The following is a 26890-nucleotide window of genomic DNA, read 5'->3' on the forward strand; positions in this document are numbered from 1 at the left end:
GGGGCCGGTCACCGGGGAGGGGTCCCCGTGCAATCTCCACTGCCCTTTACCCGGGGCTCCACTCCATCTTTAGCCTGTGCTTGGAGGTTTAGTCTTGGCAGCAGAAAAGGCCTCGCCCTCCACCCGTTTTGCTGGTCTGTGTAGGGCTGTTGAGCCGTGTTATAAAAGGCAGAGGTCCGGACATCTGGAAACCGTAGGGAAGTGGGTAGGACCTTACTGTAGGACGCGTTACTGCTGTCGGAATGATTGTGTGCTGCTAAAGGAGTGCCAGGGTGAGTTTGGATACAGATAGGGGGGAAAAACTTGATAAAAACAAGATGTGAAAAAAAGGACAGTAAAAAACAAAACATCAGGCAGGGTGTCAGTAAGACATGTCAGGCTGTGAGGGAGCCTGCCAGGAGGAGAGCTGTAGCTCAGAGCCGGCTTCTGGGAGAGGAGATGTCAGGATTGGCTGAGACCAAAGCAGGCACTTGTTTTTTGGACTATTTGCAGATCTCTGAGCCTTTCCAGATGTACGCACTGCACTGTCCCTCGGGATCACTGGCCTTGCATGTAAACAGCTTTCCCTCACACGTACTCCCTCTGCTTTCCTTCGCTCTGCTTGTCTGTTGCCTGCTTTTCCCTAAAGATAAAGCAAAACAAATGTTCTGCTGCCAAGAACAGTCTTGCAGCTTTGGGATCTGGGGAGTTAACTGACCTTCCATCCAGTACACCATCTGTATGTGTAAAGGGTTTGGCCATTCTTGTCTCAGAACAGGCACAGTTTTATTGTGTCTTGCGGCTCCCCTTAGTTCAGCTTCTCTGGCCTGACCTTAAGTAACATAACTGTGCAGTGCAGGCACCCTGATTTCCTGTTTCTAATTCCTCATCTGTACTTCCATTTCACATTCCACTGAGGACTCAAAATGGCTGCAGATAGCAAATCCAGATGGGGTTAATGCCAGCTGTGGGGAGAGATCCAGGACCTGCTGAAAGATGGAGAGAGTTTTCAGGTGTGCATGCACACTGTGCATGGCATTTCCAAAAAGCAGGGTTTTTTTTTTGTTGTTCAAGAGAGGCGACAGATATATGCATTCTACTACAATAGCTTTTACTGTGACATGAAAGAGCTTTCTTGAAAATCTCATTAATGTGGTTGATAAAAATCTGCAGTGCTGAGAAAGTGTCTGCTGTGAGCATCCATCCTCACGCATCTTTCTGTGGGCTCTGGCTGAGGAAGGCCATGCTGTACTTAGATAAATCAATGCCTCTGCTGCCTGAAGCATTGCTCTGACTAGCCTGTCCATCATGCTAAAGGAGTTTGCTGCGGGGCTGCAAAGAGGGGCTGGGTAAAAATGTCCTAGGTTGTTTCACACCATCTGGAGTCTCCTTCCGTCAAACCTTCCTGTGTCAGGAAGATTGAGGCAGAAGAGAGATAAATAGACTCCTGGGAGATTTCAGAGGGAGATTCTCATCATCTTTTTTCATGTCTGTTCAGCATGATTGAAGCTGCAGCCTGTATATCGATCTGTAGACTAAATGAAGTCATTGTGCATCCTCTGGACTCATGCTATGGGTTTCATTCTGTTCTATTTTCTGCCTCATCTGAGGTGATGCCTTTACACTCCTAGTTACAGGATTCATGTCAGAGGAAAGCAGGGAGAGTACATTTCTCTTGGTAGGATTTCTGGCAGTAACTGCTTAAGTTACTGTAAATAGTAACTTATTATTCATGGGAATAAGAGTTTGTCAGTGTGCTTTGAAGACAGTTTGGTGATACCAGTCTAGATCTGTCCCACTCATGCATTGAATGTTATTTTGAAGTACTCATCAATGCTCAGTATTTTGTATGTCTCCTTTTTCCTCCCAACAGATGCTACTGCTACCACAGCCCCAGTCCCTACAGCAGAAGTTAATATTTCTCAGGAGGTCAACCAAGTGTTTGAACCAGCTGATACCTTGCCCTCCCGGAGTGAGGCAGCCGCTGTGCAGCCCGTCATTGGGATAAGTCAGAGAGTGCAGATGAACTCCAGAGAAAAGAAGGACTTAGGGACGCTAGGTAAAAACAAAGGATTGTGTGCTGGATCCATTCCTCTAATTCGGTCAGGATGGACTTGTTTTGAGGCTTAGAAAGTGCTGCTGTAACTGGATCTAATGCTTCCAATGCTGCCTCTTTCCTTTCCCTCTTCACAGGGTATGTGCTGGGGCTGATCATGATGGTGATAATCATTGCCATCGGGGCCGGCATTGTCGTGGGGTACATCTATAAGAGGTCAGTGGCTACTCTCCTTTGTCCTAACGCTGTTTTAGGCATAAAATCACTTACACAAATCAGGAATATCTGAATATGTGCAAACCCAACCAGATGCTAATGAAAAGATAGATAGATGCATAAGTCTTTAAACATCACAAACTGTACAAGAGCCTATCTTGTCACAACAAGAAAAGAATAATTTAAGAATTAATCCCATTCTTCTCTATTTCACACATCCGTATAGTATCTTGTCACATTTAAAGTTTCAAACAGCCCTCTTTTTGTTTGTTTGTTTTGAGATGTGGATGTGTGTGATTTGATGTGGCTTTCTCAGGTGCTTCTAGAGGGGCTGACTTCTAGGTAGGAGCTGTAGAGAGCAGAGTCCAGGTGCCCTCACATGAAGTTTACTTTGCAATCAGAAGAGCAATCCTTTTAGCAGGCACCTCTTCACCTGCTTTCTCTAGTGTAGGTAACCTTAGGAGAAAAAAAATTGGTGAATCCTTTGCCATACCTGTTGTATTCTTTGAAGCTGTGTATCAGGTAGCACTATTTGGAAAAGTTCCTTTTACCAAAGCTCCTGTCTGCTTTATGGTCCGTTTTGATTCATGTGTAAGTTATGACTTGTTTGGCCACTTCACTGCGCTGCACAGAAACCTTTCTGTAGCTCAGCAGCGTCTGAGCATCAGAAGGGTTTGTGGTGATAGGAAGCAGGTTAGTTGTAAGAGACAGGGCAGGATTAGCAAGTACCAGTATAGCTGCAGCAAGTGAAAGCCCAGGCTGTCTCCTCTGGGAGGGTTTGTTCTGTGTTTTGGCTGTTTGACAGCAGCCTGACACAGCCAAGCAGAAGGAGCCCTTTCCCAAGCTAGGACACGTCCTTATGTAAGTGTTTATAATAAATGCCGACAGAAGAAAAAAAACAGAGGGAGGAGTGTTACATAAGGGGCAAAACACAGAGCGCTGCTTGTTGAAGAATCTGATTTGAGTTGTCACTTCAGAGAACGCTGTCTCGTGTGCTGGCAGGATTGGCAGCCGCTGCTGCACACTTGTAGGCAGCTTTGAAAAGCTGCCAAAACACTTATGTGCCGACTGGAAACCCCAGCAGCTCTGCCTGTTGGGGATCACAAGCCTCGGGAGGTGTTGAGTGGTGCCTGGCCCACTTCACTCCTTTCTTTGGCAGAAAGGAGCAATACTGAACTTTGTCCTAATGCAGCTTTGCTTCTCCAGATCCAGAATATGCACTGCAGGGCTGCAGGCACAGGATTACTTTTCCTCTTTTCCCAGGTGCCTTGCTCTCAAAATTGTATGTGCAGGCTGGCAGGTTTGGGTGGGTGTGGTGAGAAACCTCTAATGTGTTTTATAGCTTTCAGTATATGTAGCTTTTCTGGAGACAACATGCTATTAATGCCATCCATTTGTAAAGCCACGCAGATCTTCCTCAGTACAAATTACAGAGGTGTTGCCTCGCTTAGCAATAGGCTGAAAAGTTAAGTAGGCTTGAGAAGCCACTTGTGGTATTAAGCTGTTAGCTGCAGCCGCAGCAGCACAGCCAGCTCTGAAACAGGCTTGAATAAATTGAGTAATGGCATCACTTGCTACATGAGTTTGTTTGCTGCAGCAAAGGCAGAATCTATCACCAGCTTCAGTAGTTGTTTCTGTCAGATGAAGTGAGCTCTTTTGTGCAGCAGTGGGCTCTGCTGCCTCACTGCTCCCTTGGCCCTGCACCAGACCACGCTGTGGGACTGTAAGGTATTAAGGAACTTTTGTCAGCTCCATGGTTTGTAGAAGTTTGGCTTTCCAGTCATCATTTAGATGAAGTACTGTCAGTAAATAAGACATTATGAGGAAGGGACAGACTTCACTTAGCTGCAGTGTTGTAAAGGTTCTCATGGTCCTCTGGCAGTGGTAGGGTATGTTTCTGGGCACTTTGTATGTGGCTGGAACATCCTTTTGTGAAACAAAGAACTGAGTCTTGCGTCTTCTTTTCTGCCACTTCACCTTTACTGATTCTGCCTTCAAGCAATGGCATTCAAACCCTGAGTATATGTATTTATTTTTTCTTATCTAGGGGAAAAGACCTGAAGGAAAAGCACGAGCAGAAAGTTTATGAGCGTGAAATGCAGCGCATCACACTGCCACTCTCAGCGTTCACCAATCCTGCCTGTGAGCTTGTAGATGAGAACACAATTGTGGTTCACACTAACCAGACACCTGTGGAGGACACACATGATGGCAGTGGCCCGCTCATGGGGCAGGCAGGTACTCCTGGTGCCTGAGCAGCTGGGGCAGAAGACATCCAGGCTGAGTGAAGCTTCCAGCTTCCCACTGTAAGCGTGGGGGTTGCGTGTGTTCATTTCTATTTTGTTTTCTTTTTGATGAAAGCCAGATGAAGGTGATGCAGAGGGACAGAGCAATGGGCATCACAGTCTGAGGGGCAACATTCAGTGCATGACCAGCTGGGGACTGGTGTGGTGGATCTTGCTGCTTCCTCCCACCTATCTCCATGGAGTGCCAAGGAGCTGGAGGGGATGATGGGCCAGGTTCACACCTGGCCACAGAATCAATAGCCCTGAGTGTGGTCTTGGCTTCCTGTTTTTCTGTTCCTTTCCTATTTAACGGTGTGCACTGTTACTTATGTTTCAGCCTGGAAGCCCAGGAGGGAGCAGTACTGCAGGGACTGAGGGGAGCTTCATGTCAGACCTAGATAATTACACTGATTATAGTTCCTGTCTTTTTTGCTTTAATGGCTGAGAGCTGGAGAATCCTATCCAGAATCCTGCTACTAGAACAGGTGGTATTTTTTCCCACCCCCCCCTCCCCCCCCCAAGAAAGAGTGTATTTGAAGGATGGCTTTGACCAATAACAGTATGTTTAGCCCCAGTGTAAATTTGGAAAAGCTCTTCTCAAGGTCTTGACAAATCCAGGTCTTCCAGGGCTGAGGGTGCATTTCCATTCCCCTGTGGTGCTACATGCACAGCCACAGTTGTAGGTGTCCAGGTGGTCTGCCTCCTGCTCACTTACACAGATCAGCAGACCAGAAAGCCAGCAGCAGATTGTTCTGGAGTGTAGGAAAAAAACCCTGCCCTTCAGTCACCTACAGCAGGGTGAGCACTGAGGACAGATAACAACTTTCTACAGAGCCAGCTCTGGAGGGAATGGTCAAGCCAGCTGTGGATCCCAGTGCAGCTGCCCTTGCTATGAGGCAGGACAAAGCTGCTGCTCTTGTAAGATCCCAAATTCACAGCATGGCTTCTGGCCCAGCCCTCTTCACACACGCTCAGCTTGTGCTGCAAGACTGCTTGCTTACCAAACCTGGCCCTATTAGAGAGATTTTTATAACAACTTCTATCAGCATTCCAGGGACTTTGGAAAGGATAGCTGCTGCAGTGTCTCCCAGATGCCACCGAGGCAAGGCCAATTCAGGGAAACATCTATCCCCACCTCAGGGGAATCAAGCCATTCAAGTAAGTTTTCTAGCCATCTGCTTTATAGCTGAGGGCCTAACAGGGAATAACACTTGGCAGCAGGGGTTTTAGTGTTAACGTTTGATTCAAAAAAGGGAAATGTTTTATTTTTAAATGCCTTTGAATACCATTTCTTTGTAAAATGTTTTAAATACCTCATTATGAGAAGGTGCAGATTGTGCTACCTTGTATTAAAGCTTAAATGAAAAATGCTCTGTAAACCTGTGTGGACTGTGGCTCATCTCTACTTTCCAGCCTGTCAGAGCAGCATCCTTTTGTTTGTTGCAGACTTCAAACTGAGGAGAGGGGATGATGCTATTACAGTTTGCCAGGCCCAAAGGTAAATCCCTACAAGTAGTGCCTCTACTCCCCAGCACAGACAAGGGACACAGAACATATCTCCTTGCTGCCAGCAGCCCGTGCATGTCTGGGGCAGTGTTCCTAAAAAGCAGCTGTGGGTGTGTGAACTGGACTGACAAAGAAGGCTGGCCCGTGGGAAGATTGCTCTCCCTTACAGCCCCTTCCTGCAGTGACGCAGGTCAGTTCTGTTTTGAGGCTGCTCAGCACCAGCTCTGTCCCTCGGGGCCTTGCATTGGAAAGCAAGGAGACAGCATAGTAGGTTACAGGAGGCACTGACATAGCTAGCATTTTTTCTTCAGTCCTGGCATAAACAAATGCCTCTTAAACTATGTATTTCAGAATATGATGTTTCTAAGAACGGGCTGTATTTTTATCCCTGATTCAGGAAAGTGGAGCGGCTCCATGTTCTGCTGACTCTTGTCAAGTCTTAAACAGAACAGCTAGACAGCATCTTCCCTTTGCATCACTCCAGGTGAATGTTATCATTGAGCACTTGCACAGTATCTCAGTAGTCCTGTGTGTGGCAGAACCCCTGGCTCAAGGAGTTTTTTCAATATCTGGTTGGTGTTGTTTTGTTGTTGCCTTTCTGTAACAAGAGAAACCCAAGATGCAGTTTCCTGCTTTATTACATTTTTACACAGACAACACAATCTTGTTTCCACAGCATACATTTACTGTTTTTTTATTTTTAATTTAGTTAGAATGTGGAGCTGTGCAAATCACAGTTCATAAATCTCAACCACACATTACCTAGGACTCTTCCCTTCAGAGGTCCCCTCAAATCCAGCCTTGGGGGAGGGCGAGGAAAGGACAAATCCTATTAACAATCCTGAATCCACTGGACTCAGTTTAGAGAGGCTCTTCCACTGACTCAGAGTGCAAGGAGCCCTATGTGTTTCTAAAACACCACTACATGGACTAAAAACAACCCCCCGACACAAACACCTTGTGTCAGGTGCTGACTGGTCCCATGTAATTGTACATAATATTTTGAACTCATGGGTAAGCATGAGGGGGGTGGGGTGAAATGAAGCTAACAGAAAAGACTTCACACCCACATCCCACAGTTCAGTACTGAAGGGTTGGGGAGGTGCAGGGAGAAAGGAACACACTAAAAAATCGAGTTACACCAAGAGGTTTGTAGAACTTCTGAGCAAACCTCTTGTTTGGTTCTGAAGACCACATTAGGCTACTACTGAAGCAGTAGCTTTCTTCCTTCTCCATCTGAAGGAAGAAATACTTCACTTCTCAGTGACTCCAAGCCCCTTTTTTCTCTCCAAAGCAGGGAATGACCCCGAGGAAAGTTTCTGCTTGGACAATCAGCCTAGGTGCTGCAGCAGCAGCAGTTGCAAGGACATTCACAGGGAGCAACCTGCAGGGAAGGATAAGGTAATGGCAACTGAATGATTAGTTTTCCAGCTGCCACTCCTAGTGAGATGTGACAGTCTCCATCACTCTTCTGTTTACTAGTAAGTTCATCCTTTAAGTAGCCTTGGCCACGTCTCACTTTACCATCATCTATGGACAAAGTGTGAGCCACTTCAGGCCTTCACCTTTCCAAAGAGCACCTTCTGCCATCCTGTCACCTCATTTCCACAGGCTGAGAAGTTCCAGCAGCCTTGCCTTTCCAAGGATGCTCACAGCCATTGTCTAGTGCAGTTCTACATATTCAGGTTCAAATGCTCTCACCTGGGGTAAGGTCCTTAGGCAGGCAGACTTACTGTACAGAGTCAGAGTCTGAAAACGCTTAAGAGGCTCATTTTCTGGCTGCCCATCCGGTGGGGCAGGTAGAGCTCAGTCTTAGTGTTTCTAGGTGGGCTTTCAGAGGTATTCAGAGACGGAGGAAGAAAAAAAACCCACAAAAAAACCCTCAAAACAAAAACGCATATATGCTTCCCCATGAGAGCTGCCCAGTTCCTAGGCTTTTTTACTCCCATCCTCGATGTCAAATGTCAGTGGGCTGTTCTGGAAAACACAGGCACAAACTTATACACGCACACACACACACTGTCCTGTTTGGGTCTGTTGCCAGATGTCCAATTTTCCCAACTTTCTGAGCAGGGAGAAACAGTTCCAGAAGTGGTGGTCCTTGCCCAGGAGAGTTTCCTATAGCAATTACCTCCCTGGCTGATGGGCCAGAGTGGCTTCACAGCTTGCAGCCAAGTTCTAAGGCACCACAGTAAAGAAGCCTGAAAAGGCCAGAGAAGCATTTCTCAAGCCAGAAAAATAGTGTTGAGCAGCTTTCATAGGTGCAGTTGGCAGGAAACAGTCCTTTTTGCTTCTGAAACATGCCAGAAATCCACAGTGAATCAGGATGTCCGAGAGGAGGGCATTGGGTGAGGAGAGAGAGGCAATGCAGCGAATGCACAGCATGGTGCCCTGTTAATGCCCTGGAAGTGGCTGAAGTGCATCTCCCTCCCTGTTGCTCAACTCCAACAGAAGTGATGCAGGCAGCAGAACAAGCTGACTAGGTTGTGTTTTCAGGTAACTTGTCACGGTTCAGTCCGTACTGCACACTCACGTTGTGGTCCAGCTCTTCCAGCTCAGACGGGAGGGGGATGGCAAGTTCTCCCAAGTAGAGGGAGAGAGCTTCAAAGGAATCTTCCAGCTTGGAAAAAGGGGGCCTAGGGACAACAATGAGGAAGTGTGAGAGGGGAACATGAAGCAGAACAGCATGTGAAATGGCTGGGCCAGCTGTCCATCCAGGCTACCATCCCTGCACAGAGGTGTGAGTGGGAATATGATTTCCTCCATTCCATTTCAGAGATAGACAAGATCACATCTGTTTGGGCTATTAGTTTTCACAACTGATGACCAGGAAGGTCCAGCTCTTTTGGAACCCTGATCTGAAGCTGTGAACTTCACAGCTAAACTGAAATAAAATTAAGTATTTGTATTTCATACCTGCTGCCTAGGTCTGCCTCTACTTTTTGCACGAGAGAAATCCTGAGCAATCAGTCCTGCTCTACCCTGTCTTAGATGTTGCTTAAGAGACTTTTACCATACTCAGCAGCCTCTCTTCCAAGCTGTTGTCAGGCTTTCCTCACATGGAAGCCTTGGAGCATTCCCATACTGGAATCCAGTCCTCTTCTGCTCTATGTGCAAAACAATCCTTCCACCAAGAGTAGATGCACACATCCTCCAAGCTCACCTAAGAGTTCTCCCAGCCCCAAACCTACCTGCTCTCTGGTTCCAGTCTACAGCAAATGGCAGCCAGAGGGAAAAAGGCTGGAGGACAGTCAGCAGGAACAAATTTTTCCCAGAACAGCTTAACATTAAGGCCAAAATCCAGTGTGCGTGGAAGACAGTCTGGGTCAGCATAAACCTGGCCTATGATCTAGGGAAAAATGAGAGGAGTGTTGAAGTACAGTAAGAGTCCCCAAATGTTACCAAGCAGAGAATTCCAGCATTAGGGAGCGGGCTCCTTCATTCAAAGTTTTAGGGTGAAAAGGAGAGAACAGAAATACCATTCCTCCTCTCCTATGGCAGTAGTTGCAAGGCACTGCACGTACAAGATTCAGCAATATGGCCACTGTTGCAGACACCAGGGTTCTTCTGCTGGAAGATGCAGGATAATGTACATCTCCCAGAGAACTCAACAGTGTCCCACTGCTGTGTGCTGGTCAGGATGACGCAGTCCCCCCTGAATGCAGGTAATGAATACAACCTACATCACCATCCCATCTCTCCTCTTCCATGCAATCATACAACACCACCAGCAAAGCTTCTTATTCATGGAACTTGACTTAAAATGGTGCTGTGAAGGGAACAGCACCACAAATTTCCAAGTTGCTCAGTTAGCAGCAAATTCAGCACCCCCACAACCAAGGGTAGGGAGTGGAAAGAACAACTATAACCAATACCCAGAAAGTTACAGGAGAGACATATGAGTGGAACAGCGATAAGTCCTGCCCCAGCACTCAAAGTTTTGTGCTCACCACAAACCCCACTGTCTCACTGAGATGTGCTCCACCTCCAGTGCCTACAGGGGACTTAAAATGTACTGAGAGGGAACCTACCCACAGCAGAGAGCTGTAGGGTGATCTGGGCGCAAAAAAAAGGTCAGTGTCAATACAGATTTTCACATGGGGAGAATATTAGGTTTAAAGCCTCATCAGGTATCACAGAAAGGGTGTTATTTATAACACCCAGGCTCTTCCATGCCAAAACTCAGCTCTACAACTTACAACTACAACCACATCCTGTAGCGAGACAGTGAAACGCCCATTATGTATTTTGGCAGCGTTATTTCCTTATCTGCTTTTTGAGTGCTTAACTCTTTCTTTTTTTTTTTTTAGCATTTTTATTTTGGTAACAATTGAAATGTTCATATCCTACCACCCCATTTCTTTTCCTACATGAAACAACGGTTTTAATCCCACATACAGATTTTTTACGTTCCTAAATCTATCACTCAAAACCACAACATTCTCCAAGAGGAGGGCTCAATATAAACACAGCTCCTGATGAAGCCACAAAGATTTATGCACAGATACCTTCTTTGTTCTCTTTATATCCAAACACTGAAGACGAAACCTGGGTCTCTCCTAGTGTTCTTGTAACTGTTGCATTATCTGTATGTGTAACACTTCAGCTTTCATCTGTATTTTCACTGTCTTACATACTTATAAAACTTAATTACCTTGCAGCTTAAGTGGTGCTCTCTGCTCTGCAGGAGGAAAGGCCATTATGGCATAAGATTGTGCAATGGCTCAGAGATATGCTAAGCCAGCAGACTTTAAGGTGTATGCTTCATTAACAGAGCTGCAAAGAGGTTTCAGTTTCTTCTTTGAAATCACGTGCCTTCTACACTGGAAGCCCTGAATTTTCTGACAATATACAGCTGAGCACTCTTTTATTCTGGCAACAAAAGTAAAAATAAAAATCATAGTTTTGGGGAACACCTCTTCTAAGAAAATGGATACTAGGGTTTGATCAGTACCTGGACAAGAGGATGGATGCGGAGTAAGCCTGCACTCCCAGCTTAACTCACTGTGCTCTCAAAAAAGGCTATACACACAATCACAGGGTTTGATAAAACATGTGAAAGGAGATGGCAACAGGGAAGGGAAAGTCCACTGAAGATGCCATGTAATGTCCTGGACTTACCTCACAAAGAACTATCCCAAATGAAAAGATGTCCACTGTCTCATCATAGCTCTGTCCTGCAGGAAACATATGGCATTCAGCTTTGTGACAGACAACTCCTCACCCAGCTATTCCAGGAACTGCCAGCATCTCTCTCAGGCTTGGCCTCCAAAGCTTAACTAAGCCTATTCCCTTGAGGGCCCTACAAACGGGATACAAAGCAAGGCTTAAATCTGAGCAGGGTCAGTTGCCCCAAGGTATGTATATCAACTGCATCTTTGTATACACCACTATCACATACTTTAACTCTGCTTCTGTCTTACACTGGGGAAGAAAAGGACAACACAGGGAAACTTCGCATACCAGAGATCTAAGGAAACACTACAGAACTGTGGAAAGCTTCTGCCCATTTCCATTGACTAATGTTCTAGTACCTCTCTACATAGCATTAAGTCTGCATTCAGCTTCACCAGCAGCCAGTCCCGCTGCAGCAACTGCAGAGATAATAAATTACACACTAGCAGTGCTCTGAATCTGGGAACATAGACTGGCTCCAGCAGGCCATTCCCTGCTTACAGACACACCCCTCCCAAGCCAATATCCGGTAAACAGCTTTTTTTCTAGAGGTGATGTCAGACTGCATTCTTGCTATTCTCCTGACAAATGCCAGGTCTGACACAGCCTCCAAGCAGGAGCCTGCAGGCTTTTAGAGAAGAAAAACAGGAGAGTACACAAGAAAGCAACATGAAGAACTGTTGAATATGGGGGAGAAGAGCCAAGTCCTCTTTTCTCTGGTGAGCTAGGTTGGGCAATACTGATAACATAGCCACCCCAAGTGCTCAGCCCGGTCAGACAGACCTGCTCATTAGGAGGAAATTGAATCCATTATATTTCACCCTTACCTCAACTCCTGCAGGGACAGTTTTTCTCCTAATGAACATAGTTCATTCAGTACAAAACTGAGGGCTATAAGCCAAAAAACAGATTTCCCTGCACTTGGACAACTCCTACCCTCACCCCAAGCCCAAGACTTCAGCAAACCTGTCTGCAGATGGCTTCTCCCTGGATCTACACACCCACACACGTAAACCTCCTGGAGTTTAATGACTCCATGTCTCAAGCGACAGTTACAAAGTGTGAGACTGTAACAGAAATTGTTCTGAGGTTCTGTCTTCTTTCAGGTACTGTACCGTAACAAGTTTAGATTTGCCACTCTCCTGAAGAATCCCAGTGTCTGCCAGAGACATTCCCCCTGCTAGTATGAGGGCTTATCAGGACAGGTACAGCAAAAGAAGAGCAGCTAGGGTACCTGCATGTATAAATACGCTCGTGTCTCAACAGGTCTAAAAACATAGGCTCTCATAGGTTTGATCGTTACTAAGGCTGGGAGCTCTCTGTAATCCTATCATCCCTATCCTTGACACAGGCTGGCTCCTCACCCATAGCCTCGTATCACTGTCTCACCATTTAGCATCTCTGGGGCCATCCAGTACGGGTTGCCAACCACTGTGTAGCGCTTCTTCCTGTCACTCTTCCGCAGGGTTCGTTTCTTGGCAGATGGCTTCTCCAGAGTGGGCTTTTTTCTTTCCTCCACAATCAGCCGAGACAGTCCAAAGTCAGCCACCACCACTGTCTTATCCTGCACAGAGGATTTAGGACAAACTGCTGACTTCCCCCAGATCCTTTCAGGAGCAGAGAGACTACAGTTCCTGTTCACTGTCAGCAGTGGTGAGAACAGCAGCAGCTGTATCAGTATTTAATAGTTGAGATGAACTGACTCGTATAACATTGACTGTTAATAGGAGACACTATCACAGGAAAGGGGGTAAGATCAGAGTGAAGAATCAGTGAAATCAAGATCAGTCTGGAAAATCTTATGTGAAGATGAAATTCCCTTGTTTAGGGCACCAAACCCTCTCTGAAATTAATCCCACTCTGACTAGCGAGGGCTGTGAACTCAACATCATGTGGAGAAAATCAGGGAAGGAAGACGACATGGGGAAGAGATGCGGAGCTCACCAACTTGATTAAGCAGTTATGTGAATTCAGGTCTCTGTGAATGATGCACATGGAATGCAGGTAAGCCTAGAACAGAAGAAAACTCTGTTAAGCATTTCCAAGCAAATATATCCCTTCACATTTACAAGCTTCAGCAACCATGTGCAAGCAGCCTGGCAGGATCCACAACCCCTCAATCATCACCCTACTGAAGCTGCTAACCTTAACCCAGGAGCTTTGCCCATTGAAGCAGGAACAGTTTGACTCACCATTCCAGAGGCAATTCCTTTGGCAAAGCTGACCTTCTGCTGCCAGGGAAATGGGTCCTGAAAGACAAGTCCACACCAGTCAGGGACTATCTCATCAACCATCTGGTGACAACTCCTCCTCCTCTACAGGGACTCTTACAGAAGTCAGAAAACAGTGATACAACCCCAGCAAAAAGGCACTTCCTGCTCTAGTCTACCCACAGCTAAGAAAAAGCTTTTCCACACAGTTCCACAGGAAAATACTATCAACAAGCATCATAAGGCTGGCACACCCACAGTGTGTTGTCAACATCATTCCATAATAAGTAGAGGCCTACCAGGCTTCCCTTCAGCATATGCTCACCGCATTGCGGAGGAAGTCCTTCAGAGTGCCTCCCTCGATGTACTCAGTGAGGAGATTGAGCTTCTTGTCCTTGTAAAGTACACCAATGAACTTCAGCACATTGGGGTGATCCAGGCTGCGCATCACTTTCACCTGGGAAACAGATACACATCTCAAAGCACAGAATGAAGCAACTCCTGGTAAATCCTCTGTATATTTATACTGCTCCTGTCCAACAGAGGACAGCATTCCTATCCTGGAGGTTACCTCCAGGCACCAGAGTGCACTCAACCCCTAATCATAAAGCATTCAATTACCTTTTGCCTCTTCGTTTCCACATCATGCAATTAACCTGATCTTAGTCTTTAAGGAAAGCACCCTCGGGTTCAGCAAACTTTTCAGAGACAGACAGAAGTTCTGCAGAGCAGCTATCTGTTCTGTACTGCATGTCAGGATCAGAATAGCGGCATCAGCTGTTTAGGGAGCTGCCTGCCTTTAAGCTAAATATGACTTTGAAAAACATGGTAGGCAGCCGCCAAGAAAATAGTTTAAATACAGCAGCAGTCTTAAACGTCTTATGGATATTGCCCTGCATCACTTGTATTTGTGCAAAAGGCTCAAGGGATAAGTCCTTTATGTATTTGCACAGCTGCTTCCCTCAGACTCAGTCTGTTTTATATCACTGAAAAATTAATGAACTGGGAGCTGAAGTCATGGCTATTGCTCAGTGTAAGCAAGTCACACTTTGCTGCAGCAAACATTCAGCTGGTGTCAGGCTCTCTCTGGTGCAACATCTCCCTCCTTAGCACTTTGATTCCTGCCAGTCTGCTGGCACGATAACGCTCTCACTGGGGAAGATGGAGGAGTGGCACTGTACTCATGGCTCAGAAACTTCTGGAAATTTGCTCCTACCTCTGTCAAAAAAGTCTTCTGTGTTTCCTCATCACAGCGAATCAGCTCCTTCATCACCATCACCTTTCCTGTTGCTTTGTGAGTCACCTGATGGAAACAGAAACCACAACTACAGGCCAAGTTCAAGAATAAATAGCTCCAGTGCTCTTGCAACTCTTCTGAAAAGTAACATCCTCCTGCTCTATTCAGAGAAGGCATTAAAGAAAAAACTCAGAGCCCAGGGATCTGAAGAAAACAGCATAATATTTCTGCTTTTGGAATTCAAAGATTCTGTAAGTGAAAGAGAAACTCCCTAAAGCTGATAGAGGGTCATAGCAAGAGATCAACAGCATCCCAAGAGCCAGAGCTAGTCTCCTTTTTACAAAGCTTATGGCTGGGCTGTCAAAACCTCTGAAGGCATCAGATCTGTACTTGTGCATATCTCAAGTTCCCTTACAGAAAGCACCTGCCCAGCATGATGCTCACAGTTTATACACAGGTTCTATCAGCTACCTTCTGTATCAGCAAAGAAATTAATGTTCACTTGCATAAGAAATGAAACCAAACAATGCATACCACTTTGGTATGCTTTGGTATTAATGGAGACTGTGAAGTTGACTGGTTTCTGATGAGCATATCAAACTTAATCATGTGCAAGAACTACGTTGCACAGAATGTTCACTTAAGGCAGGAGGCAGTTGTTTTACCATGCTCCTTAGGAGCAGTGTTTTGCTACCTGCAAGAAATATCCCAATATGGCACACACCCAGAAAAAACACACCATGAACACTGGGCAGTGCACTTCCTAGCTCTTGGCACTGAAAGCATTTCCAATTCTAAGAGCTGCCTGTATCCAGATGGTTTATGGCATTCTGCTGTTTTCTAGAGGTTTCTTTTGATCTGCTCTGCCTTGCTTGTATAGGTACAGGAGTGAATAGAAACGTGCCAAATTCTAATAAGCGAGTTTTCTTGGAGTCTCCCTTTGGAGTCGCTTTGCTTGGATAGCTAAATCTCTTTGAAATTTCTAGGTAACTAAATAACCACATTCTCTCTCTAGGAACAGAAAGTGACTGTTCTGACCAGACATAGTACTTGTTGCAACAAAAATTCAATCCAAAGATCAAGAAAGTTGTTGCTTTTTTGCCTCATACCTTTTAAAATAAAACATCTTTCAGAAAACCTCCAGAATTGCAACCCAGAACATGAGGCCCAGTTATAATATTTTGGAAGCTTGTGAGCTTTTGCAAACACTGTGGCACTTTATTTGAACCACAGGACATAGCAAGGCTAATACGAGTGGAATACAAGTGCATGAAATAATAGAACAACACAACAGAAGCAAGAGAATGATATTCTTCTGCTCCCATTTGAAATCAAGCATCCATATATAAGTAGCGAGCCAGGGAACACTATGCATTTCAGCCAGGGACATGGAAGCCAGGGATATCTAATACCCAAAGATAAAGGGAAGTGTAGGGACAAAGACAAGGCAAGGCTAAATGGTATTCTTAAGCTGACATACCAGCAGAACTGAAACAAGTGTCGTCATGGAACTCCAAGAGGCCAATTTTAACTCCCAGAGCATGCACCAGAACAGAATGGCTATCAGGTAATTTGAGCAGAAAAAAAACGCCTTTGTGCCATTGACTGTGAGGACGCAGATGACAAAAGCATGCGACAGAGGAAAGGTTCTGCTTACCTGGACCTGTTATTTGTCTATGAGCAGAGGAGAAGAGAAATATCCTCATTAGTACAGTATAGTATAGTAGTACTGGCCCACCACCATCCATGGAAACATGTGATGAGTGAGGTGTAAGAAGAAAAGTCCCATAACATGCTGAATATCTGAGTACTGAGGAGCTCATACCACCTTCAGTAAAGCTGCCCTGATGCTGTCATAGATGCTAGGATAACAGCTCCTTCAGCACCCCTATTCAAGATCAGCTTAAAGGCAAGGGAACAGAATTGCTATTAATGGAAATTTTTAACTGTGACAGTCATGTAAGAGCTGATGGCTACCAGCACATTTAGGCTCTGATCAGAGTTCTGAGCTCACTGAATCAGCCTGGCAAACCCTCGAGTATGCCACACTAATGGTGGAAGAGCAATATTGAACTGGGCACTTAATGCACTTTCCTATTCTCCCCACTTCACCCAGATGCCTGCAGTGACACGGGCACTCTAACTCAGGAGATGAGCCACTATAGCCAAGATTGCCATTTGAAAGGGACAAAGAAACAGAGAAATGGATCTCACTGAGCAGCCCAGGTGAGTTCCAAGACTGATCACTATCAGCAGGACAAAGAAAGGCCACACTGTCGAGGTTTACGAGTCAGACTGCCGTAGAGGAAGTAACTGATGAATGCTTGGGGAGGTCCCTCACCTTGATTGCTTGTCCAAAAAATCCTTTTCCTAGTACTTCTCCATGAATGAGATCACATGGCCGGAAGATTTGCTGGGAGCAGCTAGAAGAGGAACGTAGAGATTCAGAGCGACTGATGTCACGGCTCAGAAGGAGGGGTTCCTTTGGAGAACTGGGGCCAGGAGACTTAGAAATGCTGTTACTTCGCCTAGAAAGTAAAGGCAACGAGGTCAGTAAAGCTGCTAGGAAGCTTTTGGTTCAACACATATCATCATTAGCTCCTAAGGGACCAGTTTCCAGATGCACTTTAGTGCTCTTCACATCACAAAAGTCAGATGCTCTCCCAGCACTGTGGAAGCTCTTCACAAACCTAGAGCAACTTCCAAGCCTGAAGTGCCTAACAATAATGCATCCCCTGCACTGTCAATTAGAGGTGGAGCTCCTGAGGAGGAAGAAGCTGTGAAAATGCATCTTTTATTACTTCTAAGCAAAGATTCAAATACTGGCAAATGACTGAAAGAGCAACTGTGTGCACCAGTCTAGAAAAACAAGTTTTTTTCCCCAAGTACCAGTCACATTCCCTTTAAGAACACATTCTTCCCCAGCCATTTAAGGCTGATAAAAATCTGACTTTTCTGTTTTCTAACCATAAAACTCAGTATCTTCTCTATGGTAGAAGTAGAGCTCCTCAGTTTTATTAAGTAAAGTTTATCACCCTGACAGGGAATGAAGAGAGTGCATCCAACAGTAAGATGTGAAGGTCTCAACTGCTTCACCAGTGGTTCATACCAAGGCTCATACCAAGAATTAGTCACATCTCTGCAGTCATTTTCAACCACAGGGCCTAAGCACACAGCAGTCCAGCCAAGGAGCACAGGGCAAAGACAAGCTAGTCAGAGCCTTCAAGGCTTTACCTGAGGGATCGTCGGCGGAGCGTTCCTTCCAGATTCTCCTTGATGTCCAGTGGAGAGATGGAGTGGGGAGAGATGGGTGACTTTATGTGGGTGGGAAGCCGGGAGTCCAACCGAAGCCTGTCTAAGCGCTGTGAGACAGGGTCATGCTCTATCAGCAGCTGAAGCGTCTGGCTTGTCTTGCGAATCAAGTCCTCCACCTTCGAGCAAACCAAAGGGAAGGATGGTAGCAAAGAGCAGAAATATGAACGACAGCAGACAGAGGAGACATAGCAGAATGCCATTCAGAAATCAGGGTTCAGTTTTCATTTAGTTGCACACACCACAGTTGTCTACCAGACAAGACAAGCTAACAACACAGAAGTTTCTCATGGTATTCAAAGCCTCTTCTGTTCTGGTCAAAAATAACAGACCAACCTTTTTTTTTTATTGAGAAGCGTTTGAAAACTACACAAGATTTCACCTTGAACAACGCTGAAAAACATTGCTAAAGCTGCTGTGTTCCTAATGTTCTACCCAATACCAGCAGTAAAATCTTCACGTAGTGAAAGCTATGGTGGTCTCACTACACTCTCACAGCATCACCTGATAGCTGTAAAAAGCATTTTCTTGTAAATGCAGACACCAAATATATAATTTTTTTTCAATGGTAACCTCATACCTAGGATAAGCTGAACCTTTGTCTATTACCAGATGCCTCTAAGGTGATTAGAACAGCAGACTTCACTAGTAATACATAATGAATCTTCACAGCTCTTCGTCCTCTAACATGCCACAGCTTTATGCTTTCCTTATCATCTTCCTCCATGAATGAATGCCACATATTCAGAACTGCATCCTAACTGCATTTCCTCCTAATTCCCTCTTCAGCTAGAGTAAGCAGCAAAGTTTGTCTTTGTGTCCGTTCTTTCTGCTAGCACGAGTACCATGGGTGTACACTACACTGTATGTAGGGTGGGAGAACAGTGCCAAGAGACAGAAGAGCTTTAGGAAGAGAGATGAGAAGGAGGCTTTAGAACAGAACTCTGCCCACCTCCTCCACCTGTAACGTACGAATGGGAGCTCCATTAATTTCCAGGATACGATCTGCAGGGTGGATGGCATTTCGGACATCTGGGCTGATGTGCATCCTGTTAACTCTAAACACAGGTATTACAGTGGTGAGGAAAAAGTCAGTTTGGCCAGAATTATCAAAACTATTTGACCTCTAATGCTTCCCTTCCTATTAGTACCTTGAAGTAAAACAATGCTAATTTCCATTACAGTAAATGCTCAGGTTTGAGCTGGTTTGGGGAGAGCTTATCATTTGTTCAGTGGCAAAAATTGCAACTCCATTACAGTTCTTAAACATTCCCGTTCTACCAAGACAGACCTCCGCAGCAATTAAAGCAGCTGGCAGGACAGCAGTACTGCACAAGTTTTACCAGCTCCCTCTGCACAGACATGAACTTTGCACACAGCCTTGTCATACTCACTCCTTCACTTGGACGCCAGTGGCATAACTGGAGCAGCCACCCTCAACAGACACGGAGAAGCCCCTTTTGCCATCAGTAGCTGCTGGCATGGAGATGAGTGTCAATGTATAAGGCAGCTGCTCACGCAGAGACTCACTGGAATGTTTTTCTATCATCGGTGTCAGCACAATCTGGTTATGGCATTTTCCACTAGAAGAAGTGAAGAGAGTCATTGCGGTAGCGTCCTATCCCTCACTGCCAAACTCACACTTCTAAGTTATTTCAGTGGCCCTAAACTACAGTTTTGATGCTTGTTCCACTCCTTTCTCCCCCCTCTTCCTCCCATTAAAGGCAGCTTCCTGGTATTCCTTAGCCTAGCATTAAGCTGAACCACATAGAGTCAGCTAAATGTGGCTTACACGTAGAGCAGGGAGCAATGCAATTTCCCATTGGCAAAGCATGCAACTGTGTCTCACCAGTAGAGAGTGGAATGCTGCACCAGTGCATAAGTGTCCCCATCCTCAATGATCACTTTGCAGCTCATACAAGCAAAGCACTCAGGGTGATACTTGTATTCTCCAGCCACCTACAGACAGAAAAGGGAAGTGCTCAGCAAAAACAAAATCCATCAGCGTTTGCAGCTACTGCTTTCCTCTCACTGATTTGGTCATTCAGATCTCAGAGCTAAGGAACAGCTTTTTACTGGAGAGTTACATTAGCCCATTCTGCCTTTCTGGAACCCCAACCCTGCCGCTTTGTTTGCAAAACTTCGCTTAAACAAACATGTCAACATGCAAAGCAAAGCCTGCGTCCAGGAACCTCTGTTACATTTGGCAGCTGCTCTGCTATCAAAAATAGTTGATAGTCTGCTGCGGACTAGTAAACAAGATATTAAACCTTCCTGCTCTCTTGCTCTTGGCATGATAACTAATGTTACGCCTGAATTAATAAAGCTGACAGGGCTTTTTTTTTTTTGGCAGACAGGCAATGCACAAATTAAGATACTTTACCAGACAGCTGACAGGGAGGAAAAAAAAATAAAAAATAAAAAAACCCACTAAGCTGAGACTACAAAATACTTCTGAAGGATATTTTTCTTCATTGAGGTTCTATTTTCCTTATGAGAACTTCCCTTATTGACCATATTTTGCAAAGACTTCAACAGGCAATAAGAAACTGTTTCAGTACTACTATTGAGTTTTTTATTGAGGCTTTTGAAAAATAATGGATATATTTCATTCTTGACATTTTTAGAGGTTACATATTTGCAAGGCTGCAGCAAGCAGTGGAACCCTATATTGTGAAGGCGTAGTTCAGTGTTTTAAACCAAGCAGGACTAACAGCATTTCAAGACAGTACGGACCTGAAACTCACTTGCACTGTAGTCCAGGTGGCAATCTTCCCCAAAGCCAGAACTGCTGCTTATCCTGAGCTGAGAGGTCTGACTTTGCACTGCAGTGGAAAACTACCCCACGGACACTGGTGCTCTGTGCTACAGAAACTGGCATCCCATTACTCATCCTTCTATTTCTCATTCTTGTACATTTCAACAACTTCTTCCTCTTTGTTCATATGCTTCAGATCCTCACTACTCTCTCCTTTAAGTCACTCTTGTTAAAAATGAATGTTGATAAGCCTCATTGTAGATGTCTGATACAAAAGCTGAGTAGCAAGAGAACTATCACTTTCAGTTTATTTGGTTGTTTGCATAGTGAGGACAACTCACTCTGCAGGTATAGCAGAGTCCTTACCATCACAGGTCCAGTCATCAGCAGAGAGCAGCCATGGCAAGATTCCCCAAACTTCCCCCAGTAGTCTTTGTGGCAATACAGCTTCCCATCTTTCTCATAGTACCAGTTAGTGAGGGGATCCTGGCATTCAGAACACCTTGAAGGAAACAAAAGAGCACAGTTCCTGTTAGCAATGAGTCACAGAGCAATGGAAAACATTCCCCTGCATGGAGAAAACAGGTGCTCAGCAGCAGCTCACCACTGGCTGTTCTGGTTACTGGCACACTAAATCCCCCCATTTGACAATGCATTTCCAGCTGAGGATTTGTACCAACACCATGGTTTTGTAAGGAGAGGTGGTATCAACCAATACAAAGCAAAAGGCAGGCTTCCAAAGTTTCAAACAAATTCCATTCACTTCTTAGAAGACATCAGTTGGCTTATGCATTCTGCATTAAAGATAATACTGCCCTCTCCCTCTGAGTGTGCAGTTGCCAGGCACACAGACAGCTCTGCTGTGTTTCTACACAGTGTTTCTATAGCACCGAGCCTTCTACCAGAGCACCTCTCTCCTTGGCTACTTTAGGAAATGGAGGTAGGATCCACTTCCCTATGCAATACAAAACCAATTTCACACCAAGCTTTGTGGAAAGCCCCTCTAATCCTCCACAGACCACCCTTTCTCAAAAGCTGCCATTTCAAGAAACAATCGTTATTCATCCTTTATCTGCAAAAAGCTAATAGACAAACAAAACCCTCCAACAAGGAAAGAGATGCAGCAATTCTGTTGCAGATATCATTTCAGCAAATCAGAAGCAGAACCCAGATCTTCAGGCTTCCTGAGCACCAAATAATCCTGTCTCAGCAGGACACGCTGGGTAAAGGAATTTAACTTCTGCAGCACAGAGGTGTGACTTAATGAAGAGATAAGTCCACAGACAGGACTACACTCCCTCAGCAGTTGCACCACTGAAGATTATTCCATTAGCCCTGGGCAGCACGTTCTCAGACTTTAAAAGGAAAACAGCCTGGCACTGGCTGTTTCTGAGCACAGAACCCAAGGCAGGTTAGTGACCATTACTTGGTTTTAGGCAACACCTTGATGCCTTTATCAGCACAGTGTTTTCCCAAAGGCTGGAGGAGGAATTTCTTCTCCTGCCTCAATAAGTAGCTCTGTTAATGTACTGGAGGGGAACCCCAAGGGAGGTGTGAGTGTGCCCTCCTGCGCAGCAGGGCTCTCTACAGCACCAAGTGCATTAAAGGCAGTGTGTGGCAGTGGAGGTACACATTTCACATGCTTCCAGTCTAAGAAGAGAGCTACTGCTGGCCTCACCTTTCACAAGCTTTCTAAAAGCTCATTTGTGCCAAAGACATTCCTTGTAAACTCCACCAACATGTAATGAGCGTACTGATATGAGACGCCGGTTGTGATCCAACATGGAACCAACTCCAACCAGAGTTCTTTACTCTGTCTCAAGAGACTGCCAAGCAACAAGATGAAGCTGCCTGTAAGTAGCCTACAGTTTTAGGGGAAAACACACCTCAGTACTTATTGCCATACCCTGCCCTCAGGAAAGCTGCTCCTTTGCTTTATACTGTTCTCCTAGCTGAGGAGCTCCAAATACTGTTTCCCCTCCTTCTGTGATGGGAAAGGGCTCCAGCACGTGCAACAACCCCTGTTAACTTCTGAGCAGGGGGAGCAGTAACTCCACCTTACTACTTGAATTATTATAGCCCAAGCCTTGGGGCACTGTAAGGGTTACACCCTGCTCATGGTATGCAAGAGACCTAGAGGGCCCTGTGATGCATTTTGCCTTCAACCACTAGTCCTTGGCTTTGCTTGCAGTAAATACCCCAAGCTGAATGATCAAGTAGGTGAGTGGGAGGGAGAAAGAACAAGTGGAGACCAACAGCAAAGATTCCTATCACCCTGTGGCAGGAACATCTGGCTCAGCATGGATCCCTCAGACTTACCTGACTTCTGCGTGCATGCCTGTACCAGTGCATGCTCAGAGCATGATTACATCTTCAAACAGGGAGCTGTGACCAGACCTGCACCTGGGATGCAGACAGCAACACTGCAGATTGGGGACTGCTCTACCAGGACTTCAAGAACCACCTTTCTGTCCAAGTTCTCCCCAAGCAGGTGGGCTATTTTATTTGCTTTTAAGCACAATACCTCCTTAAACTTCTTTACCCCCTTCTCCAACTTCAACCACATCTTTTTCTACTTAAGAAACTTGAAGTTTCTACAAAAACAACACAACTGCAGTTGCTTCAGACAGGCTGCAGAAGATCACATACATTTGTCCTCCCTTTGCCTTCCCCCTGCTTCCTTACTGATTCCAACCTTGCAGCACCTTTTTGCTTCCATCTGGAAACAAGCATTGGTATTTAATTTGCAACAAACCCATAGCAAAATGAAGGTGAGGGGGTGGAGCCAGCAAGCAGTCAGTTCTTTGCTATGCAATTAAACAAATCTGGACAGGACAAGTTTGCAGCTCAAGGCTCAGCACCCCACCCTGGGCAATGAGGCAACAGGAACAAAGCAACCAGCCCCAGAAAAGCTAGGTGCTGGTAATGGCTCTAACCGGCTGTTTCATCCCTCACTATCACTTAGAAAGGCATTAGATTTGTCAGGTGTTGAGGGCTGACACCACACAGGTATAGTTATAAGAACTGTTTCAGTGCCTTTACCCAGATGATAAAGACATCACATGAATGTTCCACATGACTTTCATTGAAGAGACACGTCAGGTCTTTATCACAGAAGGTAGAAGCATTGTCTCCTTCCTTTCCCACCTCACTGGAGCACGCAGTGTTACAACACTGCCATTGCTTGTCCTCACATCTGCTGAAAAAGGAATTCAGTTACCTTTAGAGAAAGTAAACAAGCTCATCTTTGCCAGTCACTGCAATCAAAAGAAAAGACTTCTTACTTCTCTTTTAGATTACAAGCAGCTAATCCATGATTTGCTATTCTTATGGCATAGTAGCCAAGCATGGTAACCACATTTTTTGGAGGACTGCTAGCAGCCATGTTTGATGTGGCTCCTCTTGCACACTAGCCGCCACTTTCAGATCTGCAGAGCTCTTATTATACAGTGAATCTTCACTTCACATCCTTAGTAATTAAGAATAATTTAATCTGCCTCCTGTAGTCATCCTCCAGGAGCCCTGTCAGCACCTAGAACGAGACCCTGAGAATGTAATGCTGCAGCAAGAGTTCACAAATCGGTGCTTGATGGCTGCTTGGGTTTGTGGGGGGCAGTGGGAAGATCAAGTGGCACCACGTACCCGGCCTGGTTTTCAGCGAGATGGAGATTCAATCCATGGGACATCTCTTTTACATCTAAACGAAAGCCAATACCCTCATGGAAGCAAAGACTTCCCTGGCACTGAAGAGATGATCCCTTTGAGAAGGGCTCATTAATAAAATCTACCCCCCACACACTGTCAGGCTGGATCAGTTACTGCTAGGCTCCAAAGGACTGCGGTTCCAATTCTGCAGGCAGAGGGGAAGAGGACAGGCTGCGGACAGGCTGCACAGCTCCAACCTGCAGCAAACCCAAAGGCTTCTCAGCTGGGCCCAGCACAAGTGTGTGCTCTGGCTCTAAGATGCTGGCCAAAGAAGCACAGATGCGACAAAACACAGACTAGGTACATAACATTTAAGCTCTGACTATGCAAAGCTATTTTCATGCCACTTAGTGGGTGTACCTACGGCTTAGCATGATGCTCTCTCTGCAGTACAAATAATGAGTGGCTGCTCACCTGACTTCTGAAAGAGGATGCTTTCTCAGAAAGTTGCTACTGAAGTTTAGCCATTGCACAGCAGTATTTATTCCTACCCTACTCTGTGCTAACAAAAGGCTACCCACCTCCAAATCAGTGCACCAGTGTTTGTAGGAACAGAATCAATAATGTGCAAATCCAGGCAGAGGGGACAGGAGAGAGACAATGGAACTGCCAGCCCCCATTTATTCACCTTATCAGCACATTAGTGTCAGTCACCATCCTGGCTGCACTCAGCCCCGCTAACAGCTTTCACCATGGAGATGTAATGCAATCAAAGCCTTATTCTGTAGCCTTTCTCAAGCCTCACTTGTTTGACCGAGCCAAAAATGGTTGTTAATACAAACCAAAATATCACGGGACAAGAATCATTTCCACTTAAGTGAAGTGTGTGGCAAGTCCCTCGTTACCTGCAAGGTACTTTATTTCTTTCTCAAACAAGATTATGGATTGCCTCACTGCGGATTACATCATCTCCTTGAACTCCACAGCAGCATGTGGCACTCCCTCAGCCCATACTGTGCCCCAGTAAAGCAGCACTGGAAGAGATGCAAGTAGCAGCAGCCACAGTAATCTCATTTCTCTGGCAGTGGAGTAAAGCACAGGGGCCCGGGGTAAAGCAGCGTGTATTGCCCCTCTGTAAAGCACTCTCCCTGCCTGGGCTACACAGACACTGCTCTGCAACACTGGTGCCTCTCCTCGCAGAGCAAGTAGGGAGGCTGGTAAGCAGCACCTCTCCTCAAAGCACCTTGAGTTGAGGCCAGCTGTTCCCTGCACACGAGCCCGGACCTCACTCTTTGCATCTCACATGCTAACTGCTTAGGATGGTGTTACAGGGGTGAAATGACAGCTTGAAGATCAACTGCTAATCCCATGCAAGACTTACCGAAAGGGATCCTTGGGAGCGAAGTAAGCAGGGGCTGACAAGTAACTTCCCATCTTCAACAGTGGATAAACCGGCTCAGCCACAAACTTGTCCAACTGCCTCTGAACGGCTCTGTTCTGCCAACATGGCAGCAGCCAGTGCTCATTTAATCTTGCGCTGATTCAGACACCTCACCTCTCTTTCAAGCTGCCCAAGGAATGCCAGGTCTCTCGTCTGCTCATTTCTTCTCAGATTTTTCCTGGCTCCCATGGCTGAAACCATCCTCTCCTGCACTCAGCAGCACCGGCACCCTTGGGGAGGATAGAATGACTGCTACCCAGCCTAGTTAGACATGCTTCTGCAATAGTTCTTCCAAGCTCTGCTGCTTGCTAACTATTGTCAAGTTTTCCCTTCTCTGGATCCACCCAACGGTGGGAGGGGAGGAGCCATTGCAGGAGGACAGCGTGTGGCTGCAGAGGCTGAATAAGCTCTACTTCTCTGCAAGGCGTGGGTGGAGCTTTGATCCAAAGGGGGCTGCATTAGTAAGTGCTGAATGAGGGTCGCTTTTGCCAAGTCATTAACCTGAAGCCACTCTTTGCAGCAGTGCCACTTTCTGATGACAAATCAAGGAAGGCTGAGACTAAGGAAGACAGCTAGCCAATCCCCTTCAGATTAATGTTTACTACATACTTCCCTAAATCCCATACAGTGAGCTGAGATATACTGCCTTCACAGCACCTTCAGTCTGTTTGGTCATCCTCTTGCAGAAAGTAACTTCCCAGGGTGCTTCATCCAAGGAAAAGTAACTTTTCTTCCAACACTTTCAACACAGAGATCATTCAATCACTTAACCTAATCTGCATCTCCTGGAAGGAAGTTGAGAGGTATAAATCAGCACAGGCAGTACTCTCTCCTACTTGCAGCACATGTAGTTACATCACTTTGCTTGCTCTGAAGCCAAGCGTGATCCCCAGTGGCCAAATCAGCTAAAACTGATAGCAAGAAACTGAGATGCAACAAATGTATGCTGCTACACCGAGCCCTCCCATTTCTGTACAGTCAGCAAAGCCTGGCATGCCTGAACGCAGCCTGAAAATCACGTATGTTCCAGAGGCAACACTACTCAGATGTGCTTTTACTGGAGATGCTCA

The 26890-nt window shown here is 45.7% G+C and overlaps 2 protein-coding genes across 8 annotated transcripts in view; one reads left to right on the forward strand and one right to left on the reverse strand.

Annotated features, from left to right (window-relative positions):
* The first annotated feature begins 1797 nt into the window (after positions 1–1797).
* On the forward strand, positions 1798–5919 carry PIK3IP1 (phosphoinositide-3-kinase interacting protein 1). The gene is made up of 3 exons (XM_003211059.3): positions 1798–2038; positions 2173–2251; positions 4299–5919. The coding sequence occupies exons 1-3, from the start codon at positions 1813–1815 to the stop codon at positions 4504–4506; spliced, it is 513 nt and encodes a 170-aa protein (XP_003211107.1). The 5' UTR covers positions 1798–1812; the 3' UTR covers positions 4507–5919.
* A 743-nt stretch (positions 5920–6662) lies between these two features.
* LIMK2 (LIM domain kinase 2) overlaps positions 6663–26890 on the reverse strand; it is a 29580-nt gene continuing 9352 nt past the window's right edge. For 2 of the 7 annotated variants that reach the window (XM_031555981.1, XM_010720260.2), the window contains exons 2-15: positions 21101–21236; positions 19826–19935; positions 19371–19559; positions 18929–19034; positions 17899–18095; positions 17006–17192; positions 14644–14730; positions 13753–13884; positions 13410–13466; positions 13162–13227; positions 12607–12781; positions 11164–11219; positions 9234–9391; positions 6663–8678 (exon numbers count right to left, since the gene is read on the reverse strand). In XM_031555981.1, the coding sequence (XP_031411841.1) occupies positions 8522–8678; positions 9234–9391; positions 11164–11219; positions 12607–12781; positions 13162–13227; positions 13410–13466; positions 13753–13884; positions 14644–14730; positions 17006–17192; positions 17899–18095; positions 18929–19034; positions 19371–19559; positions 19826–19935; positions 21101–21236 (1813 nt within the window). In that variant the 3' untranslated portion in view covers positions 6663–8521. The other 5 variants (XM_019621071.2, XM_031555983.1, XM_031555984.1 and 2 more) reach the window with 5 other exon arrangements.

This window comes from Meleagris gallopavo, chromosome 17, assembly GCF_000146605.3.
Source record: "Meleagris gallopavo isolate NT-WF06-2002-E0010 breed Aviagen turkey brand Nicholas breeding stock chromosome 17, Turkey_5.1, whole genome shotgun sequence".
NCBI lineage: Eukaryota > Metazoa > Chordata > Aves > Galliformes > Phasianidae > Meleagris > Meleagris gallopavo.

Excerpts from the sequence above, each read along its gene's own strand:
- PIK3IP1 (XM_003211059.3), top strand. The coding sequence starts at position 1,813 with ATGCTCAGTATTTTGTATGTCTCCTTTTTCCTCCCAACAGATGCTACT. Across the intron at positions 2,039-2,172 it reads GAAGGACTTAGGGACGCTAG|GGTATGTGCTGGGGCTGATC; the intron begins GTAAAAACAAAG and ends CCCTCTTCACAG. Across the intron at positions 2,252-4,298 it reads GTGGGGTACATCTATAAGAG|GGGAAAAGACCTGAAGGAAA; the intron begins GTCAGTGGCTAC and ends TTTCTTATCTAG.